This window comes from Pelophylax lessonae (genome assembly GCF_965119305.1).
Source record: "Pelophylax lessonae genome assembly, chromosome: 4".
In the NCBI taxonomy this organism is placed as follows: domain Eukaryota; kingdom Metazoa; phylum Chordata; class Amphibia; order Anura; family Ranidae; genus Pelophylax; species Pelophylax lessonae.
In genome coordinates, this window is record NC_138771.1 from 332,035,824 (window position 1) to 332,058,413 (window position 22,590).

Here is a 22,590-nt window from a genome sequence, read left to right on the forward strand (position 1 = left end):
ACACAAATCGTATTGTAATGGAATGTTATTAAAGATCACCTTTACTTTTCAATCTGCAGCTGTTGTAATTTTCTGAAAATTCAATATGGCTACCTGGAGCTGTTCTGTACACAGAATGTGTACTGACCACACCCCAGAAACATAATTTCCTGTCTGTGTGATTGGCCCACTGATTTTCCCAGAAGTCTGCCTTTGGCCCCTTTCACACGGGCTTTCCGATCCGGTCCACCTGTCAGTTTTCCAGGTGGATCGGATGCTCCATGCAGCCCTATTTTCCATCCACCTGGAGGATCGGATCCCCCCGCTTACTGTTCAAACTAAGGAAGGTAGGTATGGACCATAAGGTGAGTACCTGGATAGAGAACTGGCTCCAGGAGAGAGTGCAAAAGGTGGTGATTAATGGGGAGTACTCGGATTGGGCGGGTGTGGAAAGTGGGGTCCCATAAGGTTCTGTCCTGGGGCCAATCCTGTTTAATTTATTCATAAATGATCTAGAGGAGGGGATATCTAGTACAATCTCAGTATTTGCAGATGATACTAAACTAAGCAGGGCAATATCTTCTATGCAGGATGTGGAAACCTTACAAGTGGACCTGAACAAAATAATGGGATGGGCAACTACATGGCAGATGATGTTTAATGATGAAAAATGTAAAGTAATGCACCTGGGTGCCAAAAACCAGAAAGCAAGCTACTCACTAGGGGGGAATCTCTGGGTGAGTCTAGGATGGAAAAGGACCTGGGGGTACTGGTAGACAACAGGCTTGGCAGTGGCATGCAATGCCAAGCCGCTGCAAGCAAAGCCAACAGAATACTGGGTTGTATAAAAAAGGGGATTTACTCCAGAAATAAAGAGATTATTCTCCCTCTCTACAAGACTCTGGTCCGGCCACATCTGGAGTATGCTGTCCAGTTCTGGGCACCGGTCCTCAGGAAGGATGTGCTGGAACTGGAGAGAGTCCAGAGAAGGGCAACAAAAATAATTAGGAAATGGAGGACATCAGCTATGAGGAAAGACTACAAGCACTGAACTTATTCTCTCTGGAGAAGAGAGACGATTGAGGGGGGATATGATATCAATGTACAAATACTGTACTGGCGACCCTAGAATAAGGAACAAACTATTCAGAGAAAGGGAATACAATAAGACACGCAGCCACTCACTAAAACTAGAGGAAAATCGGTTTAACCTTAAAGTGCGTAAGGGGTTCTTCACTGTCAGAGCAGTAAGGATGTGAAATTCTCTTCCGCAAACAGTCGTATCAGCAGGGAGCATCGATAGTTTCAAAAAACTATTAGATGGGCACCTTAAAGACCACAACATACAGGGGTATACAATGTACGGTTAACAGCAAACACACACACATCATAGGTTGAACTGGATGGACTGATGTCTTTTTTCAACCTCACTCACTATGTAACTATGTAACTATGTAAGATAAGATCGGATGAAAACAGACAGGCGGTCCGTTCTCATCTGATCTCCCATAGAGGAGAGCGGGGATCTGACAGGTCTGTCTCTGCACACAGAGCAGAGATGGAGCTGTCATCCGCCTGCTCAGCGGGGATCGGTTTAAAAAAATCCTTGTAATGTACAGGGATCACCCACAGGGAAATGTTTTTTTCTCAAAAAAAGTGGAGTTACACTTTAAGCTGTAAGGCTTATATAGAAACTAACAGTGATCATGAAGCAAGAGTAAAATTCAAACCAGTACAAGAAAATGTTAGGTCCGATTCAGGCCTGTTTGTTCAGCAATGCACTGCAACATGAAAGGCCATGCCTGTGTTGCAAGTGCTGTTATTTTGAATGGCAGCCCAATACACCTAGCCAGTGCACTGCAACACACCTTCTTTTTGGCAAACCACAGTGGCTAGAAGTGAACCATCTGTGTTTTGGTGTGCTGCAGTTAGAATATGATAGGTATTTCTGATAGGGAAACTTCTATAGGATGCCTATAAAAAATCTCCACCCTTCGCCAAGAAATCACTATAAAGAGTCTAAAAGGATCACAAAAAAGCAGCAGTCATAAATAATCCAACACACATAAAAATAATTGTTGTCATTCAATGAATATACAACAGTAAGCAGCGCTCATATATCAGCATCAATAATAAATCTGGGCACTAATAAAAATCCTCTGTGGAACGTCCATATAGTAGATGTTATACAATCCAAAAAACACCAGGTGAAATTGTGGCTTGAAAGGGAAGGTAAGTGTGGCAATCAAGCCAATAGCTGTACTTACAGCACCTCGTGGATCCCTCTCCCAATAGTAGAGAACTCACCACAATCCACCTAAAATAGGCGTTTAATCATATGATCATAGGACCTTGAAAGAATCAACCAGGCTCAACTCCTTTGTCATAGGGAACAGGTAACCAGGGCACACTCAGCCATATTATGAGCAAGGTGGATTGCAGTGAGTTCTCTACCATTGGGAGAGGGATCCACGAGGTTCCCTTTCATGCCACGATTTCACCTGGTGTTTTTTGGATTGTATAACATCTACTATATAGACATTCCACAGAGGACTTTTATTAGTGCCCACATTTTATTATTGATGCTGACATAGGAGCGCTGCTTACAGTTGTATATTCATTGAATGACAACAATTTTTTTTATGTGTGTAATACTACAGGTATGCTACTAACAAAATAAATGGGGCACTTTTATCGCAAAGCACATTAATGCAAACACAGCAGCACTGAATCTTGCCTTAAAATACGACTTTTGTCTTATACCTCTTACACGCGATCAGATAATCATACGGAAAAAAAACGCTTTCGAATTGCTTGCACAATAATCTGATTATTAGCAATAGGTGTATAATGAGAATCTAAGAAGAGGCTCACACACACTAGCAGCGCTGGCTAAAACTAAATAACCTATGTATAGAAACCATGCATCAAATGTTAATTGCAGCAAAAATAGTGTCCATGCAAGATGAGTAATATCCGCAAATGCTGAATATAGTATGGGTCATGTATTGTGTAGGATCCTGGAGTGTAAGTCCGTAGATAACCGGTGGTGCTTCCTGCCTAGATGGACCACCGTCACCACACCTCCAAAACGTGCCCCCCTAGGTAGTGGAAACTCACCAAAGGATGGGAAACAGACCGCCTTGAGTAGAATATAATTCCACACTGTGGTTAACGACTCTCAGGTAAATACTCTTATTATTGCAATATTGTGAGTGTATCCTGTATGGGGGATTGGGGTTTTTAATAAAGTGTGTTTTACGGAATTACACGATGGGTCCTCCCCCTTTCTTTTCCCATGCATGGTCCTGAGGAGTCTTTTGCTGTCTATGCTGTATTGGAGTTCAGATTCAATATCAAAGATTGGGCGATCTGGAGAGTATTTACCTGAGAGTCTTTAACCACAGTGTGGAATTATATTCTACTCAAGGCGGTCTGTTTCCCATCCTTTGGTGAGTTTCCACTACCTAGGGGGGCACGTTTTGGAGGTGTGGTGACGGTGGTCCATCTAGGCAGGAAGCACCACCGGTTATCTACGGACTTACACTCCAGGATCCTACACAATACATGACCCATACTATATTCAGCATTTGCGGATATTACTCATCTTGCATGGACACTATTTTTGCTGCAATTAACATTTGATGCATGGTTTCTATACATAGGTTATTTAGTTTTAGCCAGCGCTGCTAGTGTGTGTGAGCCTCTTCTTAGATTCTCATTATACACCTATTGCTAATTATCTGATTTTTATAGTGGCTGCTTTTTGTAGGTTCTTTTTATTAATTTATTCTCTTTGGATTAGCGCTGGGTTGAGTGGGTGCTTTTAAACTTACTCCTAATATTTTACAATAATCTGATTGTTAGTACACAGCTTTCGACAGCCGATCACGACATTTCGTCCAACAAAATCCGAAGGGACAAACATGAAATCTTTTAGTGTCGGTTCACACTAATATGACTTGTCAGGTGACTTGGTCAGCCTGGCAAGTCGTGCACCGTCGCGGTCATTGAGTAGTACAGGACCCGTTCTAATAGAAGCGACCCAAGTCTCTCCGACTTAGAAAAAGGGTCCTGTACTACTTCGGGACGACCTGGAGGCGGCTTGCATTGACATTCATTTTATGAAGTCCGTGCAAGTCGCGCCAAAGTCACGCTGCACGCGACTTCACAGGTCGCTCCCTAAGTCGGAGCGACCTAGTGTGAACCCGGCACTTATGGTACGATAGCCTAGCGAATGACAATCGTGTAATCAGTACAGTATGCGTTCACTAAACATCTATAGAAAATGACCACTCATGATCAGAAACACGAAAATAACCCGGAAAAAGCCTGGCTGCCATTGATTTTGTTTTGCACTATCCAATACGTAGCTACCCAACTAGGAAGCTTTTCCAGAATCGTACTAAAAAAATCATACGTTTTATACACATTGTTGAATTCGATATTAGTATTATGCAACAAATTGCAAACGATCAGTCGTCCGATTATCTTATCGTGGAGAGTGTGCTAAAGACCTAGAGCCTATTGTGCCACATCCCTAATACATCATCAATACATTATCTTATCGTGTGTATGAGGCGGTTTTATCAGAGAAGCATTTTCTCTGATCTACAAATACAAAATATGAAAACTTTGGTCGTTTATGAAGCTGAAAGGATTGCTTGCATACTTTTCAAAAACACAATTTTGAACTGATGTAATCATGTGAAAAAGGTTTAATTATTCCCTGGCATCCTCTGCTGGTGTGTTGCTTGCTTAATACAGAACCTAGAGGACCAAAAAGGAGATATGATAAATACTTTTTTTTTTTTGGAAAATGCTACAAAACAATCATTTCACACAACATGTGTGATTTGTCACAAACTGGCACAAATGTTCTGTAATTATTACTTGCTGTGCAACATATGAGTATATTTTCTTAAGGCCCTGTTCACACCTGAGCATTTTTCTTCTTGTGAAACGGTCATCTCTGAAATTCCAAAAAGCCAAACAAACAAAATCCAATTTAGTTCAATGGTCCCTGTTCACATATGAGTGTTTTGTCGTCTGAAGCTCAAAAAAGTACATGATCTTCTTTTTGGCAGATTGGAAGCGTTTTTGGTCATATGTCAATGCCTGCCTCCAAACGCCTGAAAAATGCCCAAAAAACCCCCCAAAAAACTGCCTGAATGCTCAGGTGTGAATGAAGCCTTAGTCTCAGTTCACACTACTTTGATGCAACTTACAGTAAGATTATATGGTGCAACTTTGATGTGACTTTACATATTCTATGGGGCCAGTCGCACTGTAAATCGCATTAGAGTAGTGCAGAAAACCTTTCCAAAATGGCACCGTTCTGTATCGCATTGATTCGAACGAGAAACATTGAAAACAATGTGATTTTCTTTTGTCATGTGAGTGACTCAAGCCACTTCAGAAGTCACAGTAGTGTGAATCAGGCCTAAGAGAATTTTGGCATGTTGCGCTTTTCAAATGCTATTCTTTATACATGTGGAGGCTCCAATGATTTTACAGACCACCATAACTCACAATTTGGATTTAGTACACCCCTGACTCCATAACTTGTATTCTACAAATGATGTTGAGGTCTTAAACTAAAATAAGAAACCTGGTACATTTCAGCTGACATACAAAGTAAGCAAATAGAATTTTTATATCAGGGCAATCAGTCTCTCAGACCTTTTTTGATTAAATCAGACCAAAGACATTTTTAATACCATTGGTGGCTTATGTTTATTTGATTAGTCATTTTTCATGTCTGTTGAACCTGTTGGTGATGCTGTTTGCAAGTAGCAGAAAATTTAGACTAGGAGCAGGTATAGCCAGTGGAGACAATTATGGTACCTTGCTGTACTCATTTGGTGTGACCAACCTTTGCCTTCAAAACAGCATTTATTCTTCTAGGTACACTTGCATACAGTTTTTGAAGGAACTGGCCTGGTAGGTTGTTCTAAACATCTTGGAGAATCAACCACAGATCTTCTGTGCATGTAGGCTGCCTCAAACCCTCAAGTCTCTTCATGTAATCCCAGACAGCTGCAGCCAAATAATTCAAATTTTAATTAATCAAACCAGAGTACCTGCTGCCATTTTTTGCACCATACTTCCTATGTTTTATGTGCATAGTATGTGGAAAGAAGACTTAGGGCTCTTTCACACGGGCGTTCAGTTCCTTTTTTTTTTTAAACGGACACGGATGACACTTGTGTCATCCGATCCGTATGTCCGTTTTTCATCCCATCCGTTTGCGGATGAAAAACGGACATAATGTATGTCTATGTAAATACGGATGTCAGCGGATGACACCACTGACATCCGTTTTTGCGTCCGTTATTTTTTTGAACGGAAGAAAAAATAGGGTTCTCTTCCGTTCAAAAAAACTGAACTGAAATGACAAAAAACGGATGTCAGCGGATGATCATCCGATGACATCCGTATTTACGTAGAGATACATTGTATTGTCCGTTTTTCATCCGCAAACGGATGGGAGGAAAAACGGACATACGGAACGCCCGTGTGAAAGAGCCCTAAGTGACTCAACAATGCATGAAAACATAGGAACTGGGATGCAGAAAAATGGCAGCAGGTGCTCTGGACTGATGAGTCAAAATTTGAAGTATTTGGCTTTAGCGGGAGCTGGAGGCAGTTTGTTCACCGAAGGGCTGGAGAGCAGTACAATGAGTGCCTGCAGACAGCAGTAAAGTATGGGGAGGTTGCTTGCAAGTTTTGGCTGCATTTCTGCAAATGTAGTTGGATATTTGGTCAGGGTCAATTGTGTCCTCAATGCTGAGAAATACAGGCAAATACTTCTCCATCATGCCATACCAACAGGGAGGCATATAATTGACCCCAAATTTATTCTGCAGCAGTACAATGATTCCAAAACTTAACGCCATTGTCATTAAGAACTATCTTCAGTGTAAAGATGATCTGTGGTTAGTTCTCCAAGATGTTTGGAACAACCTACCTGCTGTTCCTTCAAAAACGGTGTGCAAGTTTACCTAGAAGAATTGATGCTGTTTTAAAGGCAAAAGGTGGTCACCCAAAAAATTGATTTGATTTAGATTTCTCTTCTGTTCATTTACTTTCCATGTTGCTAATTGATAGTAAACTATTAACACTTCTTTGTCTGAAAGCATTCTTAACTTACAGCATTTTTTTCACAACTGCCCAAAACTTTTGCATAGTACCATACATGGGCAAACTATTGCTCCACTGAGGATTTTGTAAACATATTACACTTAGTGGCCTTTTTTATTAGGTACACATATCAACTAGTTGCTGTAAAAGTTCCTAAGAGGTTTTGGTGAATGTTGACTCAATTGCATTATTCAGTTCTGCAGATTTGCTAGGCATTCCCTTGTATGTAATCCTTCCCAGTCCTCATCCTGAGAAGATTTATCCGATAAATGAACAATTCTGACCGAGCCATTTGTATGGCCTATCAGTGGCAACTTTGGCAGAGCAGGAAATGTTCGTGCATTTTTGGATCATTTGGTTTTGGCAGTGCCCACTGTAGACTTTTTTTTTTCTTTTTTTAGGATGACAAGTTAAGTCCTACAATCGGTTGTGGTCTTCTGGCAGTGTAGCCAGGCAAACTTCTTCAAAGTGTTGTGCAATAAAAGCTGTTATTTTGCAAATCACTACTTCTCTTTTGTTCATTGACGGACACAGCTCCTGGTATTCATAACCATTTGGTTATACTGCCCCCTACAGGAGTAGGACACTATGCAGAAAAAAAATCCGGCTACACCCATGGGCAGTTACAGGGGGTATACTCCCTCTCTCTCCTATAGCCACTCAGTTTTTTTTTTCTGCCTTGTCAGCAGTAAGGACCTAGTTGCTTTCTGGGATCTTTGGTCCTGGCAAAATTTTTTAGATAGGACATTTTTTTCCTCCTGGATTTTTCCTGAGAGATCTAAAATCAACTGCCGGACAGGGCGACAAGCTGAAGAGTCTGTTGGGGTTTATTCCTCGCTCCTGCTCGGTGGCTCGGATCTTAACCTTCCTTCAACAGGGAGTTGATTAGAAATTGGCTTTGAGTACCATCAAGGGCCAGGTGTTGGCTTTGGCGGTTTTCTTCCAACGACCTTTGGCGCCACACTCCCTAGTACGTACCTTTCTTCAGGGTGTCTGAAATTTGGTTCCTCCAGTGCAGGCTCTGTTGCCACCTTGGGATCCTAATTTGGTGCTTTCAGCTCTGCAGAAGCCTCTTTTTGAAATTTTCGGGAGATTCCCTTGCTTACATTGTCCCAGAAGGTGGTCTTTTTGGTGTTTATCACTTCTGCGCATAGGGTGTCGGAACTGGGGACTTTATCCTGTTGTTCACCTTACGTGGTGACATGGTCACCGGGATAAGGTGGTTCTTCACCCCTGTCCGTTGTTCCTTCCAAGGGTTGTCTCAGACTTTCATTTGAGTGAAGTCATTGTGTTGCCTTCCCTGTGTCCCAGGCCTAAACATCTGAAGGAAACTGCCTTGCATCCCTTGGATGTGGTCCGGGCAATTGGGGTTTACCTGGCAGCTACGGAGTCTTTCAGGAAGTCAGACTCTCTATTTGTGCTCCCGGATGGACCTCAAAGGGTTGTCCGTTTCCTCTGCGACCATTTCCAGATGGATTAGACAGATGGTGTTTCAGGCCTATTCCATCAGGGGTGAGCTTCCTCCTTTCCCTGTCAAGGTGCACTCTACTAGGACGCTTAGTGCCCCCTGGGCCTTCCATCAGTGACGCAGGTTTGCAAGGCGGCCACTTGGTCGTTGGTGCACACTTTTACAAATTTTCTTAAAGTGGATGTGTTGGCATCGGCGGATGCTTCCTTTGGCCACAAGGTTTTGCAAGCTGCTGTTTAAGACCTGATCCTCTTTGATTGTGTATTGTTTTTTTTTCAGGTGGGCTCCGGTTGTTTGGTTGAGCCCCTGTTCCCTGGTTGGCAAATGTTTAGCCTTGGAAATTTTTGGTTGTTCCCACACCTCATGTTTAACACTGCTTTGGGATGTCCCAATGGTTATGAATACCAGGAGCTGTGTCCGTCAATGAACGAAAGAGAAAATTGTATTTTTGACTTACCGTAAAATCCATTTCTCTGATATTCATTGAAGGACACAGCATCCACGCCTCTGTGGAGTTATTATCTCCTGACGCTGCTTGTTACAAAACTGAGTGGATATAGCAGAGAGAGGGAGTATACCCCCTTGGACTGCCCACGAGTGTAGCCAGAATTTTTTTTTCTGACTAGTGTCCTACTCCTGTAGGGGGCAGTATAACCCAATGGTTATGAATACCAGGAACTGTGTCAATGAGCGTCAGAGAAATGGATTTTACAGTATTTACAGTACGTCAAAAACTATATTTTTGCAAACAGTGTTTTATTGCAAGTATTTGTTTTGTCTGCAATACTAATGTTTATAAAGTTCTTTTATTTCTTTTTTTCAAGGTGCATTCCCAGTTGGAAATTTAGATGTTGAAATGCTTAGTTTGCACAGCCAAACCGTTATGGGCTTAAGTTTTCAATGCAGACATTGCTGTAGTGCACTAGTCTACCTCACTGCTTTTTTTTAAATATAATTCCGAATACAGCTGCTGTAGGCCCTTTGCTATCTCTGATACTGTATGAAATTGCAAATGCAAACGTTTTCAAAGTGACCAAAGTCTAAAATGATGTTTTAATTGAAGTACAGAGAAGGCTGCACTGGACAAGTTTTAGGAAGTCAATCCTCAAACTGAAAATGTGGGAATTCTGTCGATGTTGGCCTTGCAGCTCAGATTGGTTAACATTTTTACCTGTAATTTTATATTTAATTTTAAAGTGTGTTCATTTGCTTTTATATTTTTGTAGTTCTGTACTTATATTTTAAAAGTTTGTTTTGCAGATCCAGCTAGTTGTACCGCTGAGAAAGTAACACTGTTATATCTTGTATTCAGGCTCTCATCAGGCTGCCTTCTTATATCTCCCAGTGTGATGAAGTCCTGCAGTTTTTTGAGGCTAGGTTGGAAGACTTCAACACACCCAAAGAGTAAGTAGCATCCAGTTATAAACATGTGACCATGTACAGGTTGTAATATAGTTATACGAAAAACCTATTATCTAAATGCTTAGGAACCACAAAACAGGAAACACAAGATGGTTAATTTTTCTTTTTTTTTTATTGACTTCTAGCAGCCAGGTAGATCTGTTTTAGTCAACATTTTTAACAGCCTATATTCACTTCTGTAGTGAACTATTTACAATGCACTTGTAGCATGGGACATCGTTGGACAATATCTTATCATGCAAAATCTTCATGGTGGTGGATCTTGCCATTCATTGAGCTATGGCCAATGCTAAATATCCATTATAGGGTATGATCACTATATAGGGATTACAGTATGTTATGCACATATATTTTCATTAGACCATTTCAGACACATTAGGTATAAGTCAGCCTGCTCTATGGAGCAAACTTTTTTGGTACAATTACATAGGTCATGTGCAACTTGTGAGTAGGGCAGTGTAAAAGGGGTACACAATGTGAAATATACATATCTGGCTATATTGTTACGCCTTGGTAATCTTTACAGAGCTTGTTTTTATAATTCTTTACACATGCATTTCTAACCCTTTCCCCACAAATCTAGTGGAATACAGAGATGCTCATTGTAATTTCAAACCCTTTTTCTTTTATGTTCCATTTCAATAAAACTGTGGCCAGTCTATAGACTTTCAGATATTTCCATTACATTAGCAAGCAGTATATAAGCTTTAAAAAGAGCTCTCACTGACCACCTGTAGCTATTGGTACTTCTGACTGGCCGCTGGTGAGAATCTGTAAATTCTTGCCAGCAGTTCTAAAAGCTCAGGCACACACTGGGGGAGATTTACTAAATCTGGTGCAGCTGTGCAAAGTAACCAATTAGCTTCCAAATTCAGCTTGTTCAATTAAGCTTTGGTAATACAACCTGGAAGCCGATTGGTTTCTATGCAGAGCTGCACCAGATTTTGTGTTTACCAGTTTTAGTAAATCTCCCCCAGTCTTAACTGCAGCTGTGGCGCAGGTGCCCCACATAGCCACACAGATTTTAATTGTGACAGTGGTAGTGAGAGAAGAACCCCTACCAGCTGTCAGAGGAAGGGGATTGCTGGAACATGTTACATGAATTATGTGTTACGATCACTTTTAGTGTCTTTGTTTAATCTTGATATTTTTATGATTATTGTTGGATTACTAGGACTGTAAAGTAGTACAGAGCTCTTTAAATACCTGATACTAATAGTAAAATCATTGAAGTTGAAACCTAGATGATCTGCTGTTCCCGACAGAGGGAAGTTAGAGAGGTTTGACTCACAGAATCTGATTAGAGAGGCAGAAAGAGGGTCTAACCACACTGGAACTTCCTCTTAGCATCTATTTATAAGACTTTCTTTTACTGAGAAGTCTGTGTCATTGTGTACAGGTTTGCAGCTTTTCCCATCTTCATAAATGTACTCTAGAATATTGGGATTAAAATTTTGAGAGAAAGTAAAAATAATCTAAATGGAAATTGTAAGGAATGGACTTGAGAATGCAAAAAGAAATGCACTGCATAAAGAAGAAATGATAATGGAAACATTGATCATAAGATATTTTAAATATATTATATTATATATTATACATTACTACCAGGTTTAAAAAGTAGGTACCTAGAGGTGAATTCTCTATGTGATTGCTAGGCCCCTTTCACACGGGCTTTCCGATCTGCCTGTCAGTTTTTCAGGCAGACCTGATCGGATGCTCCATGCAGCCCTATGAAGCAGCGGATTTCAGCGGAGACATCTCCGCTGACTCCCGCTGCTATTCGATCTTATCTGTGAAATCTGGATGGATGGAAACCCTATTTTCCATTCGTCAGGGGGATCGGATCAAATAGGATCGGATGAGAACGGACAGGCGTTCCTCGGGTCTTCACAAAGTGTTGGCCCCAGGGCTAGCATTGTTGCGTCAGTGGGGGATCCCGGTACTGTGGTACCTGGACCTATCATCTTCTGCGAGCAGAGTCTCTGACTGCTCTGATGGACGTCTTGGAGATTACTCTGCGATCTCTGAGGGAGTTCGGTTAGATTTTGAACCTTCAGAAGTCTGCTCTGGTTCCATCCACAAAACTGGACTGGGTGGATTCAGCCTCAGCTAGTGTTGCTTCCTCTGGAAAAACTCCAGAAATTGTAGGAGGCAATTCGGCTTCTGTTGTTCAGCAGACGGTCATCCCTCCGGGCTTGCATGTGGTTGCTGGGCCTGATGGTGTCTAACTTCAAGGCGAATTTGTTTGCACAGTTCCACAAGAGATCTCTGTAAAAAGAGATTCTGGTGAAATGGGACAAGAATCCACAGTCTCTAAAGGTGGCTTTGTTCTCTGGCACTTCAACAATGAAATCCTTTTCCCCTTGTACTGGGCAGTTATCACCACGGGTGCCAGCCTGTCCGGGTGGAGATGCATCCTCAGCACAGCTTGTGCTCAGGGAGTCTGGACTCGGGAAGAGTCCAGACTACTGATCCATGTACTGGAACTCTGAGCGATCAGTCTTTGTCTGGATCATTGGACAATTTGTCTTTAGGAGTGTCTGGTACGAATTCAATTGGGCAATGCCATGACTGTGGCCTATGTCAGTCACCATGGGGGCACAAGAATTGTCCTGGTGGATTGGGAAGTGGCCGGTATTCTAAGGTGGGCAAAACGATCGTTCCAGCCCTCTCTGCTGTACACATTCCATGGAAGGTACAGAGGGTTGTGGCATGGTTAAGGGATCCTCTAGCCGATGCCACAGACACATTAGTGGCTCTTTGGCATCAGTATTGATTTATGCCTTTCATCCTCTCAAACATCTGCCAAGACTCATGTGCAGGATCGAGGCAGAAAGGGATTCTGGTCTTTCTGGTGGCTCCAGACTGGCCTTGTCAGTCTTGGTACGCCTATCTGGTGTGGCTGGTCGCCGATGCTCCTTGGAGACTGCCTCTCAGGAAAGATCTGCTGTCTTCCATCCTGCTTTACAGTCGCTGGTTTTAACAGCTTGGCTGTTGAAAGCCAGGTGCTGAAGGATAGAGGTTTGCCTGAATCTGTGATTCCTACGCTGTTGAAGGTTAGAAAATCCACCTCTAGGAAGATCTACCATTGTATTTGTAAGACGTAGGTTGCGTGGTGTAAGTCTTTTGGGGCTCTCCCTCGCTTCTTTTCGGCGGCTCAGATCTTGGCTTTCCTCCAACGGAGAAGGTGAGCAGCGCATGACATTGAGTACCATCAAGGGCCAGGTTTCGACCTTGGTGGTTTTCTTTCCTTGGTGCGTATCTTTACCCAGGGAGCTCGACACTTGGTTCCTCCAGTGCGGTCTCCATTACCGCCGTGGGTCCTCAATTTGGTGTCAGTTATCCAGGAATCTCCCTTCGAAAATATCGGGAGGTTCCCCTGCTTACCTTGTCCCAGAAGATGGCCTTTTTGGTGGCCATTATTTTTGCATGCAGGGTGAAGCTGGAGGCGTTGTCTTGTCGTTTACCTTACCTGTTGTTTTACAGAGCTAAGGTGGTTCTTTGTCCCTGTCCGTTGTTTCTTCCAAAGGTTGTTTATGATTTCCATTTACCTAAAGACATTGTGCTGCCTACTCAATGACCCAGGCCTAAACATCCTAAGGAAATTGCTCTGCATTCCCTGGATGTGGTTCGGGCAGTCAGGGTGTACCTGGCAGCTATGGAGTCTTTTAGGGAGTCAGACTCCCTATTTATTTGCACTCACAGTTGGACCTCGAAAAGAGTGGCAGCGTTCGGTTAATAATTATTTTTTAGTTTGTGTTATAACACCAGTGTTTGGCATTGCTAGTTTAACAAAGTGAATGTACATGTAATAATTGTGTTTTACATTTTTGTTTTTACCTTTTGTTTTTTGGGTGTTACGAGGTAGCAAAAAAGCTATTTTTAGTGGGATAGTAGAGGTTTTTTTTTCCTCTCTGCTGCACGTTGGTTTTTGGATTAAAAGCTTTATAAAACTGGTCAAGAGCATGACATAAGTCCTTTTAAAAGCAGATACCATTTTGAATTTTCTTCCTTATAAAGAGGGATATCTTAATGACAAATACTATGGAAGAGATTTACTAAAACTGGAGCATGCATAATCTGGTGCAGCTCTGCTTATAAACCAATCAGCTTTTAGGTTTTTATGTCAAAGCTTTACTGAACAAGCTGAAGTTAGAAGCTGATTGGTTACTATGCACAGCTGCACCAGATTCTGACCCTGTTTTAGTAAATTTCCCTCTTGAATAGCCGTCTAAGATGAAGCTGGTAGCTAATATTGATTTAGTACGTATATTTATGAATTCTATACCTAGAGGATCTGTCATAATATAGGGATAGAAAGCAATGGAAGAAATGCTTTATATCAACACTTAAAATGAGCATAGTAGGAAACAGTCTTGATGTTCCTATTTTTTAAAAACATTCTAAGAAATGCCAAATTACTTCTGACAATTGGAATTCAAGCATGCCTATTGCTCAACCCATGTTTTCATCGGCATCTTGTGACTTCTTCTAACAAAAGAACAAAAACATCCATTGCAAATAACGTAAGTGCCCAAAACAAAGCTAAAATTAATGTGTGCTGTCAACCTGTGGGTGACAGCTGACACTTAGTCTGATGAGAATGGGAAATATAGCATTGCAGAGGCACTGAGGTAGAAGTGCTCTGCTATTTAACTGGGCAAATATTCATTAAAATAGGAAACTAAAAATTTGCAGTACTGTGGGGGTGTCTCACATGTGTAAACAAAATTGTCTTCTGGTTGGTAAAGGAATCGTTCTTGGTGTTTCTTTTGTGGGCAGTTTATAATAAAACCATCCTAATTTGCGAAACATATTTTTGTAATCCAATTCTCTTTAACCTCTTAAAGACCAGAAGGTTTTATCCCCTTAATGACCAGGCCATTTTTTGCAATACAGCACTGCGTTACTTTAATTGACAATTGCGTGGTTGTGCAACGCTGTACCCAAATAAATAAATTTTCTTTTTTCCCCACAAATAGAGCTTTTTTTTTTTGGTGGTATTTGATCCCCTCTGCGGTTTTATTTTTTCTGCTATAAACAAGAGCGGCAATTCTGGGGGGGGTATTTTTTTTTACTTTCTGCTATAAAACATTCCAAATATAAAAATAAATAAATAAAAATGTTTTCATCAATTTAGGTCAATATGTATTCTGACACATATTTTTGGTAAAAAAAAAATCCCAATAAGTGTATATTGATTGGTTTGCGCAAAAGTTATCACGTCTACAAACTATGATAGATTTATGTCCTTTTTGTTTATTTGTTTTTTTTACTAGTAATGGCGCCGATCAGCGATTTTTAGTGGGACTGCGACATTGCAGTGCACAGATCAGACACCTAACTGACACTTTTGAGGGGACTAGTGACATTACGACAGTAATCAGTGCTAAAAATATGCACTGTTGCTGTACTAATGACACTGGCAGTGGCGATCAAAGGGTTAAGTGTGCTCCTAGGGAGTGCTTTCTAACTGTATGGGGGATTGACTCCCTGACAGAACAGCGGTCTGCCTTATTTACATAGGCAGATCGCCATTCCCCATGGGTAACGATCGCGGGTGGCCGATGGACATCGCATCCGCCGGACCCGCTGATTGGCTTTCCCTCTGGCCAGTTGGTGCGTGTGTGAGCCCTCACTATCTACTGCTCGAAGCGATGTACAGGTACGTCGTTTCACGTAATAGAGCTTACCTGCCACAGTAAAACGACGACGACTGGTCAGTAAGTGGTTAAAGCTCATAATTTCTTTAAGTCATTTTTTTGAGTTTTGATTTTTTTTTTTTATTCTAAACTTGTACTGTTCATGTTTTTTTGGCTATTGTAAATCATGTACAGATTTTAATGTCTTTCCTGTAATGGCTGTTCAGCCATTGAATGTGATGAAAGCAAGAAATTCCACGTTCATAATTTATGCTACCAAAATTAGTGTCTGCTGTAAATTGCTTCCAGCATGGTTTGTTTCTTCTTGCTGGAGGCTGCCATTTTGCTGAAGCCCAGAGCCCCAGAGCAGCAGATTGGCACCTACAAATTTGGCACAGTGCGTAAAAATAGAATGCAACTGAGCATGTGCAGAGCAGGGTAAAACTGGGTATTACTGGATTTTAAACAATATAGGTGCTTATTTTTAATGTTTTACATAGCAATACCTGGAAAGGGGGCCAGCATAAAGTGATTTAGCAGGACTTCATTTTCTGACTAAAGTTCCACTTTAAGGCCCCTTTCATACGGCCCGAACTTCGCTTAACTCTGGTTTGCTCAGTGGGGGATCTGTCGGCTGATCCCCTGTTGAGCGGAGCGGGCAGATGACAAGTCTGTGTCCACTAAATTTATGCAGAGCGGATACAGACACAGCCCGCTGTGCTATATGGGCATTCGGATGTAAACGGACCGGCTGTCCATTTACACCTGGCTGCCATCCGGTTCGGCCAGACAGAGGGGAACGGATTCCCTTCTGTTCCTTTTTGCCGGATTGGTTCAGATTGGAGGTAGGCAGGTGTACAAGGAGTCAAGAAACCGCTACCAAATCGGTATGTTCCTTGTTGGCACATAAGCACTGCAGCACAACTGGCTCTCCTGTACAGTTCTGCTGTACAGGAGATGTCTAGTGGTGCGTACACTGCTTGTATTCCAAAAAAAAAAGTAAACCCTAAACTTTAATTGCAAACATAGCAGCTTACCTTGGAACTTAACCTCAAAGGATCTCTGTCCAAGATTTGCCTCCTGCTGGATGGCTCCATTCCCTTGTGAGGTCGAAGGGGCAACCCTTATGTGTGCACTCCCAGGAGAGGGACATCAAGCCAGCTTTGAACACTGCCTGTGTTGGTGCAGAGAAGACTAGATGGGGTATGTATGCACGGTAGCTGTTGGAATCCTGGGACATGTAGCCCTGAGGAAGATTAAGGGACGTTCTTTTCTGATAATGTTGCATTCTCCCCTACTGTAAGTTCATTGAAGCGATGCAGATCAAGTTAGAATCTGTGCTGTAAATGCAGCTGACTATAATTTGTTCTGCACTTTATTTTTAGGGTAGCATGCAAATACAGAGCTGCATTCATTTGTGTCTTTTATATCTGCCTAGAGTTTAGCTTTAAAGTGATATTAAAGGTATTTTTTTTTTTTAAATAACAAACATGTTATACACACCTGCTCTGTGCAATGGTTTCGAACAGAGCAGCCTCGATCCTGCTCATCTCGGGTCCCCCACCAGCGCTCCTGGTCCCTCCTCTTCTCTAAATGCCCCCATAACAAACTGCTTGCTGTGGGGGCACTCGTTCGTGCTCACTTCTGAGCCCCACTCTGTGTCCATAAAAGACACACAACCCTGCCCCTCGACTCCCTCCTACCTCTCATGCACATCGCTGGATCACAATTAGGCTCAGGTAAGTATTGGGAGGGGGAGCTGTATACTGAAGGTTTATTACCTTCATGCATAGAATGCATGAAGGTGAAAAACTTTCAGCCTTTATAACCACTTTACTACTTTTTATCCTGCTTGCCTTTTGTTTTTTTAAAGAGTGTCTGATGCTTGGTCCCCCTCTTCATTCTGTGGTTCAGTCTGCTGGTCCCTACATCACTTGCCTAGGCAAGAAAAGAGCGGTGGAAGTGGAAGCGAGTACTCGCTTGCAGGGAAAAAAAAACCACCTTTAAAAGTTGTAGGGGGGGAGGTGGGGTGGGTGTGGGATTGAGAAGAAGAGGAAAAGCGCACCTTTCCATTTTATGTGAATTTCCGCTTTAAACTAAATGTCTTAAACCAGGTTCAGATTTTACTTAAATTAAACTCAGTAGGGCACGTCCTCATTACATGTTTAGTGTTAACCCCTTAGAGCCAAAAATACTGGATGAACCCTCTGCACACTGCTATACCCTTTCAAGCAAACTTTGCATGCATGTACAAGCTACTGGGATCTGAGCACAGGTATATCTTGTTTCTATCTTGTTTTAACCTCTTAAGGGGTTTCGAATGGCGGGAGGTGAGGCAGGGCTTATAGTTATGTGACTGCGGTGATTGGCTGTCATGGTGGTCACGTGACCAGAAATCTGCTTTCCGTTAGCTGCCAGTAACTGTGTCGGGAGAGCGCATGGCGCGCATCTTGGCACAGCTGTGTTAGCGCTATTGCACGCAAAAATGCGGCAGCTCTGTGTCAAGGCCTGCCCCCCCGTGAGGCTGCATATTTGCGTGCGCTCAGCACCTAGGGAGTTAATTAAAGTACCTCATTGAAGTGGACCTATATTTTAAATCTTTCAGTTCACATGAATCAGCTTGTTCACTACCAAACTGTAATATTAAGTTTCTTGAAAAGATGCCTCTTGCTTGCCTTGGATTAAAAAAAAGGATGCTACTGAGCTTTGTTGTGACCTGAAGCCTGGGCACCCTACATCACTTGGCCTCTGGCTACCAGGAGCATTGTAGCAGACTGCAAAAGAGTCTTATGTTTTCATTTAGGCCTAGTCTGGGAGACATGCAATTACACGAGGATCAAAATAAAGTTTAGTGACTGTGTAGCTCTAATAACAGGAGTGAAGCTTGCATCTGTAATGAGCATTTATTGCTACTCACATGTGCATAGATAATTACAAACTAAATAGAAACATTGATTTTTTACTGCAAGCTTGTTTTTCTTTCTTTTTTTTTTTTTTTTTTTGTACATGCACTTTGTATCTAAACAAACGTGAAGCCCCGGTTCACACTAAGCACCGGTTCACATTGCAGCGACGCTACTTCGCACCGCAACCTCTGTGGTCGCGGTGCGAGCAGCGCGCCGCGACCTCAGAGCGGCCGCCACGGACTTCATAATATTGAAGTCTATGGCGGTCGCCTCCGGGTCGCCCCAAAGAAGCTCCGGACCCTTTTTCTAGGTCGGAGCGACTTGTGTCGCTCCCATTAGAACGGGTCCGCAGCTTCCCTATGGGAGGCGACCTGTGAGGCGACCAGGTCGCCTCACAGGTCGCCCTAGTGTGAACCGGCACTTATGCGAGTGCGGGGTTCGCATGTAATGTCGGAGCGCACTGCTCCTTCATTACATGCGATCGGCTGTGCGGTGCGAGTTTCGCACCCGCACCCGCAGCAAACTCGCACAGGACCCTTTTTGGCAGCCGCATCAGGATCGGATCGCACAGCGGTTCACACTTGTGCGATCCGATCCTGTGCGAACTGCAAGATCGCACTGCGATATGCGATCAAACTGGGGGTGTCGTTAAGATTACATTGACACCCCCAGCATATCGCATATGGCAGTGTGAACTGCCGGGGGTGCGTGTGCGATGCGGGAACAGGCTGCGAATTTGTAGCCTTCCCGCATCGCATAAGTGTGGACCGGACCGAAAGAGTAACTACTTTCGTTGAGAAAAAAACATTCCCCTCTAGGTGATCTACAGTGGGTAAAGAATAGAATCACCCCTTTTTAAAATTTTTAGATGAGACTAAAATTTAATGATTTGGCCTTAACACCAAAGCGATCTGTCTGGCGGGAATTCAATACAGCTCACCATCCAAATAACACCATTTCTACAGTAAAGCATGAAGGTGGTAATATCCTATTATTGGGCAGCAGGGACTTGTCAGGGTAGAAGGAAAAAACGGATGGGGCAAAATACCATTAAATTCTTAAGGAAATCTGCTGCCCTCTGCCAGAAAGTTGTCAATAGGATGAAGGTTTACCTTCCAACATGACAATGACCCAAAGCACATGGCAAAAATGACAACACAGTGGTTGGAGAAAGAGCATGAATGTCCTTGCATAGCATAGTCAGAACCCAGACTTAAATCCCATTGAAAATCTGTGGAATGACTTAAAGACTGCATTCCACAAATGGTCACCATCAAATTTAACTGAACTTGAGCAGTTCTGCAAAGAAGAGTGGGCGAATATTGCAAAGCCTAGATGTGCAAAGTTAGTAGAGACATATTCCAACAGACTAAAGGCTGTAATTAAAGTGGATGTATACCCTCCCATATACCCAGGGAAGTAAACAGCCTCAGATGATACACGGAGATTAAACCAATCTGCCTACATACGTTTTACATGCATATCTACTTGAGCTTTATATACTCTTTAGAAAGTGCACATCGTGTTAGAGATTTTTCTCTTCCTGTTCAGCATTGGGAGTGGATTACTGGCATACAGCCAAGAAAGCTGATTGGAGGAATAGCATCCCCCCCCCCACATAGGCAGAGAGCTGTGCTGTGACAAGACAAGCTATCTGCTAATCTATTTATAGAAACCTCCCACGACACAAAATTCAGCCTGCTTTTATCTTGCTTGTCAGAAGATATGATGCTGATAACAGAACAGCAAAGCGGAAAGACACTACAGATATATATGCTTAGGTCAAATTTCATGAATCTGGTTCACATCTACTTTAATGCAAAATGTGGTCCAACAAAATACTGACATTTCTTTCTTTGACGAACAAAGCTCTTCATCTTCTTGACCATAGGGTTATACTGCCCCCTACAGGAGTAGGACACTAGGCAGAGAAAAAGCTTGAACACGCCTATGGGGCAGTCCCTGGGGGTATATTCCCACTTCCTGCTATAAGTATTCAGTTTTTCTTCTGCCTAGTCAGGAGTAAGGACCTAGTTCCTTGCTGGGATTTCTAGTCCTGGCAATTTTTTCTTTGTGCATGGAATTTTTACTTCTTTTTATTATTTTGTTCCTGTGAGAGCTACAGTCAAGTGCTGGACTGGGCGCCGAACTGGATAATATAGATCCTTAGGGTCCCCCCAGTCTGACCAGTTAGCGTGTGCAGACCGCAGTTCCATGCTAGGTCGGCCATGACATAGCCCCACTGGACAGGGGCTGGCCTGCGAGTTAAACGTCTCGTAAGGGCGCATACGAACTGGATTCAGCCTGAGTCGCAGCATTTCCCCTGGGCGGACAGCACCCACATTACGATGGAGAGGTGTACTGTCCTGTCCAGAGCGGTGCCCACCCTGTTCCTTGTGTGATAAGTAGCTGTGTCCCCCCCCCACTACCCCTAGGTAGTGGGGGGGGGGGACACAATTTGGGGTGGATGTGGGCCCCTCCCTGGGATGGTCGGACCCCCAGGTTCCCAACCTCTCCCCCCCAGCCCCTCCTAAATTTCGGTACATGTGGTTCTTTGGGCCCACCAACACACCCCCCTGGGTGCGGTTATGAACTGGCTGTTGCCACATGCTCTTAAGGGGGGGCTGGTTGAAGTTGCTACTGACTGAGTTTTCCTGGGGCACAATGGAAGATACAAATTTTTCCTCCTGGATTTTTCAACTGCCAGGCTGGGTAACGGATTGGATAATCTAGATCCAGTGGTCACCCCTGTCTGGCCAACGAGCACGCACAGACTTCAGCTCTGCGCTAGGTCGGCCATGTAATAGCCCCACTGGACGGGGGCTGGCCTGCAAGTTAAATGCTTAGCGAGGTCACAAACGACTGGGTCTCGGCCCGAGTTGCAGCGTTCCTCCTGACCGACAGCCCCCCCATTTCGATGGAGAGGGTTTCTGTCTGGAGCAGTGCCCACCTGGTTCCTGGTATGGTGAGTAGCTGTCCCCCCTCTGCCCCGGGAGGGTTTTGGGGTGGATATGGGCCCCTCCTTGGGACAGTCAGACCCCAGGGTTTTCCTCCTTCGCGCAGGCACCCCCCCTTGTCGAGTCCCTCATCCTGCTCCCTCTTTCCCATTCGCTGGGGAGGTGACTGGATAATAGACTGTGCGGGGGGGTTGAACAAGGTGGTGGCTCCTGCCAAGGCCCCCCGTCTGGCCTGGATCTGTCCTTGAGGCCTGGTCTCCCAATCTTGGGTCCCTGTATGCCTCGTGGTGCCGCCATTTTGTTGTAGCCTGTGTGTTCTATACACGGCGGCCATCTTTGTGTAGTCTGGTGGCCATTTTGCTGTGGTTTGCCATTAAAAATAGCAACGGCCATGACAGTGGAGCCCTGTGGGGGGCAATTTCATCGGTGGGAGCCCCTCCTCATCCCCAGGTGCTGACTCCTGGATGATTTTACTTCCTGATCACCGCATGTGTAGTGAATTATCCTGGTGGCTGCAGGCGCTTGTTTTTGCGGGTGGTGAAACTGGTGGGGTCCTCTCCCTCTCTGCTGAGGATCGCTTAATGCCTTGAGCCCGGCGTCCAGGTGGTGCTGCCAGCGCAGTTGGGGTTGTCCCTTAGCAGTGTTTTACACCTTTTGTGTTTGTCCTCCTGGTGACTCATGGAGCACATTTCTCCACCTAATCACCTCTCTGAGGCTGCGGGTCCCTATGGTTCCCAACCATCCATCCTTGCACTGACAGAGGTCCTGGAGTCCCTCATTTTCCAGGTGGAGGTGGCTTTGGGCGACGGGTTAGCAAAAAGCACCCCCTGCCTTTCACTGCCTCATCTGTCTCATCAGATCCTGAGTCTGATTCGGCCACCGTGAACATGGGTCACCCTGCTGGGTCTGCAACCACGTGCCTGGAATCCTCTGATAGTGAGGATGATTCCTCCACGTCTGCGACCGTGCATGAAAATGCGCTGGGGGATGCACTGATTGTATCTGTGCGTGAGACCCTAAAGATGGAGGACGCAGTTGAAGTACCCTTTGGCACTCGTAAATCATCCAGAGCA

General features: G+C 43.6%; 1 protein-coding gene across 1 annotated transcript in view; it reads left to right on the forward strand.

Moving 5' to 3' along the window:
* SH3PXD2B (SH3 and PX domains 2B) overlaps nucleotides 1-22,590 on the forward strand; it is a 273,034-nt gene that overhangs the window by 169,843 nt on the left and 80,601 nt on the right. The window contains exon 5 of the mRNA XM_082256749.1: nucleotides 9,903-9,994. Within this exon, the coding sequence (XP_082112875.1) occupies nucleotides 9,903-9,994 (92 nt within the window). The remainder of the gene's footprint in view (nucleotides 1-9,902; nucleotides 9,995-22,590) is intronic.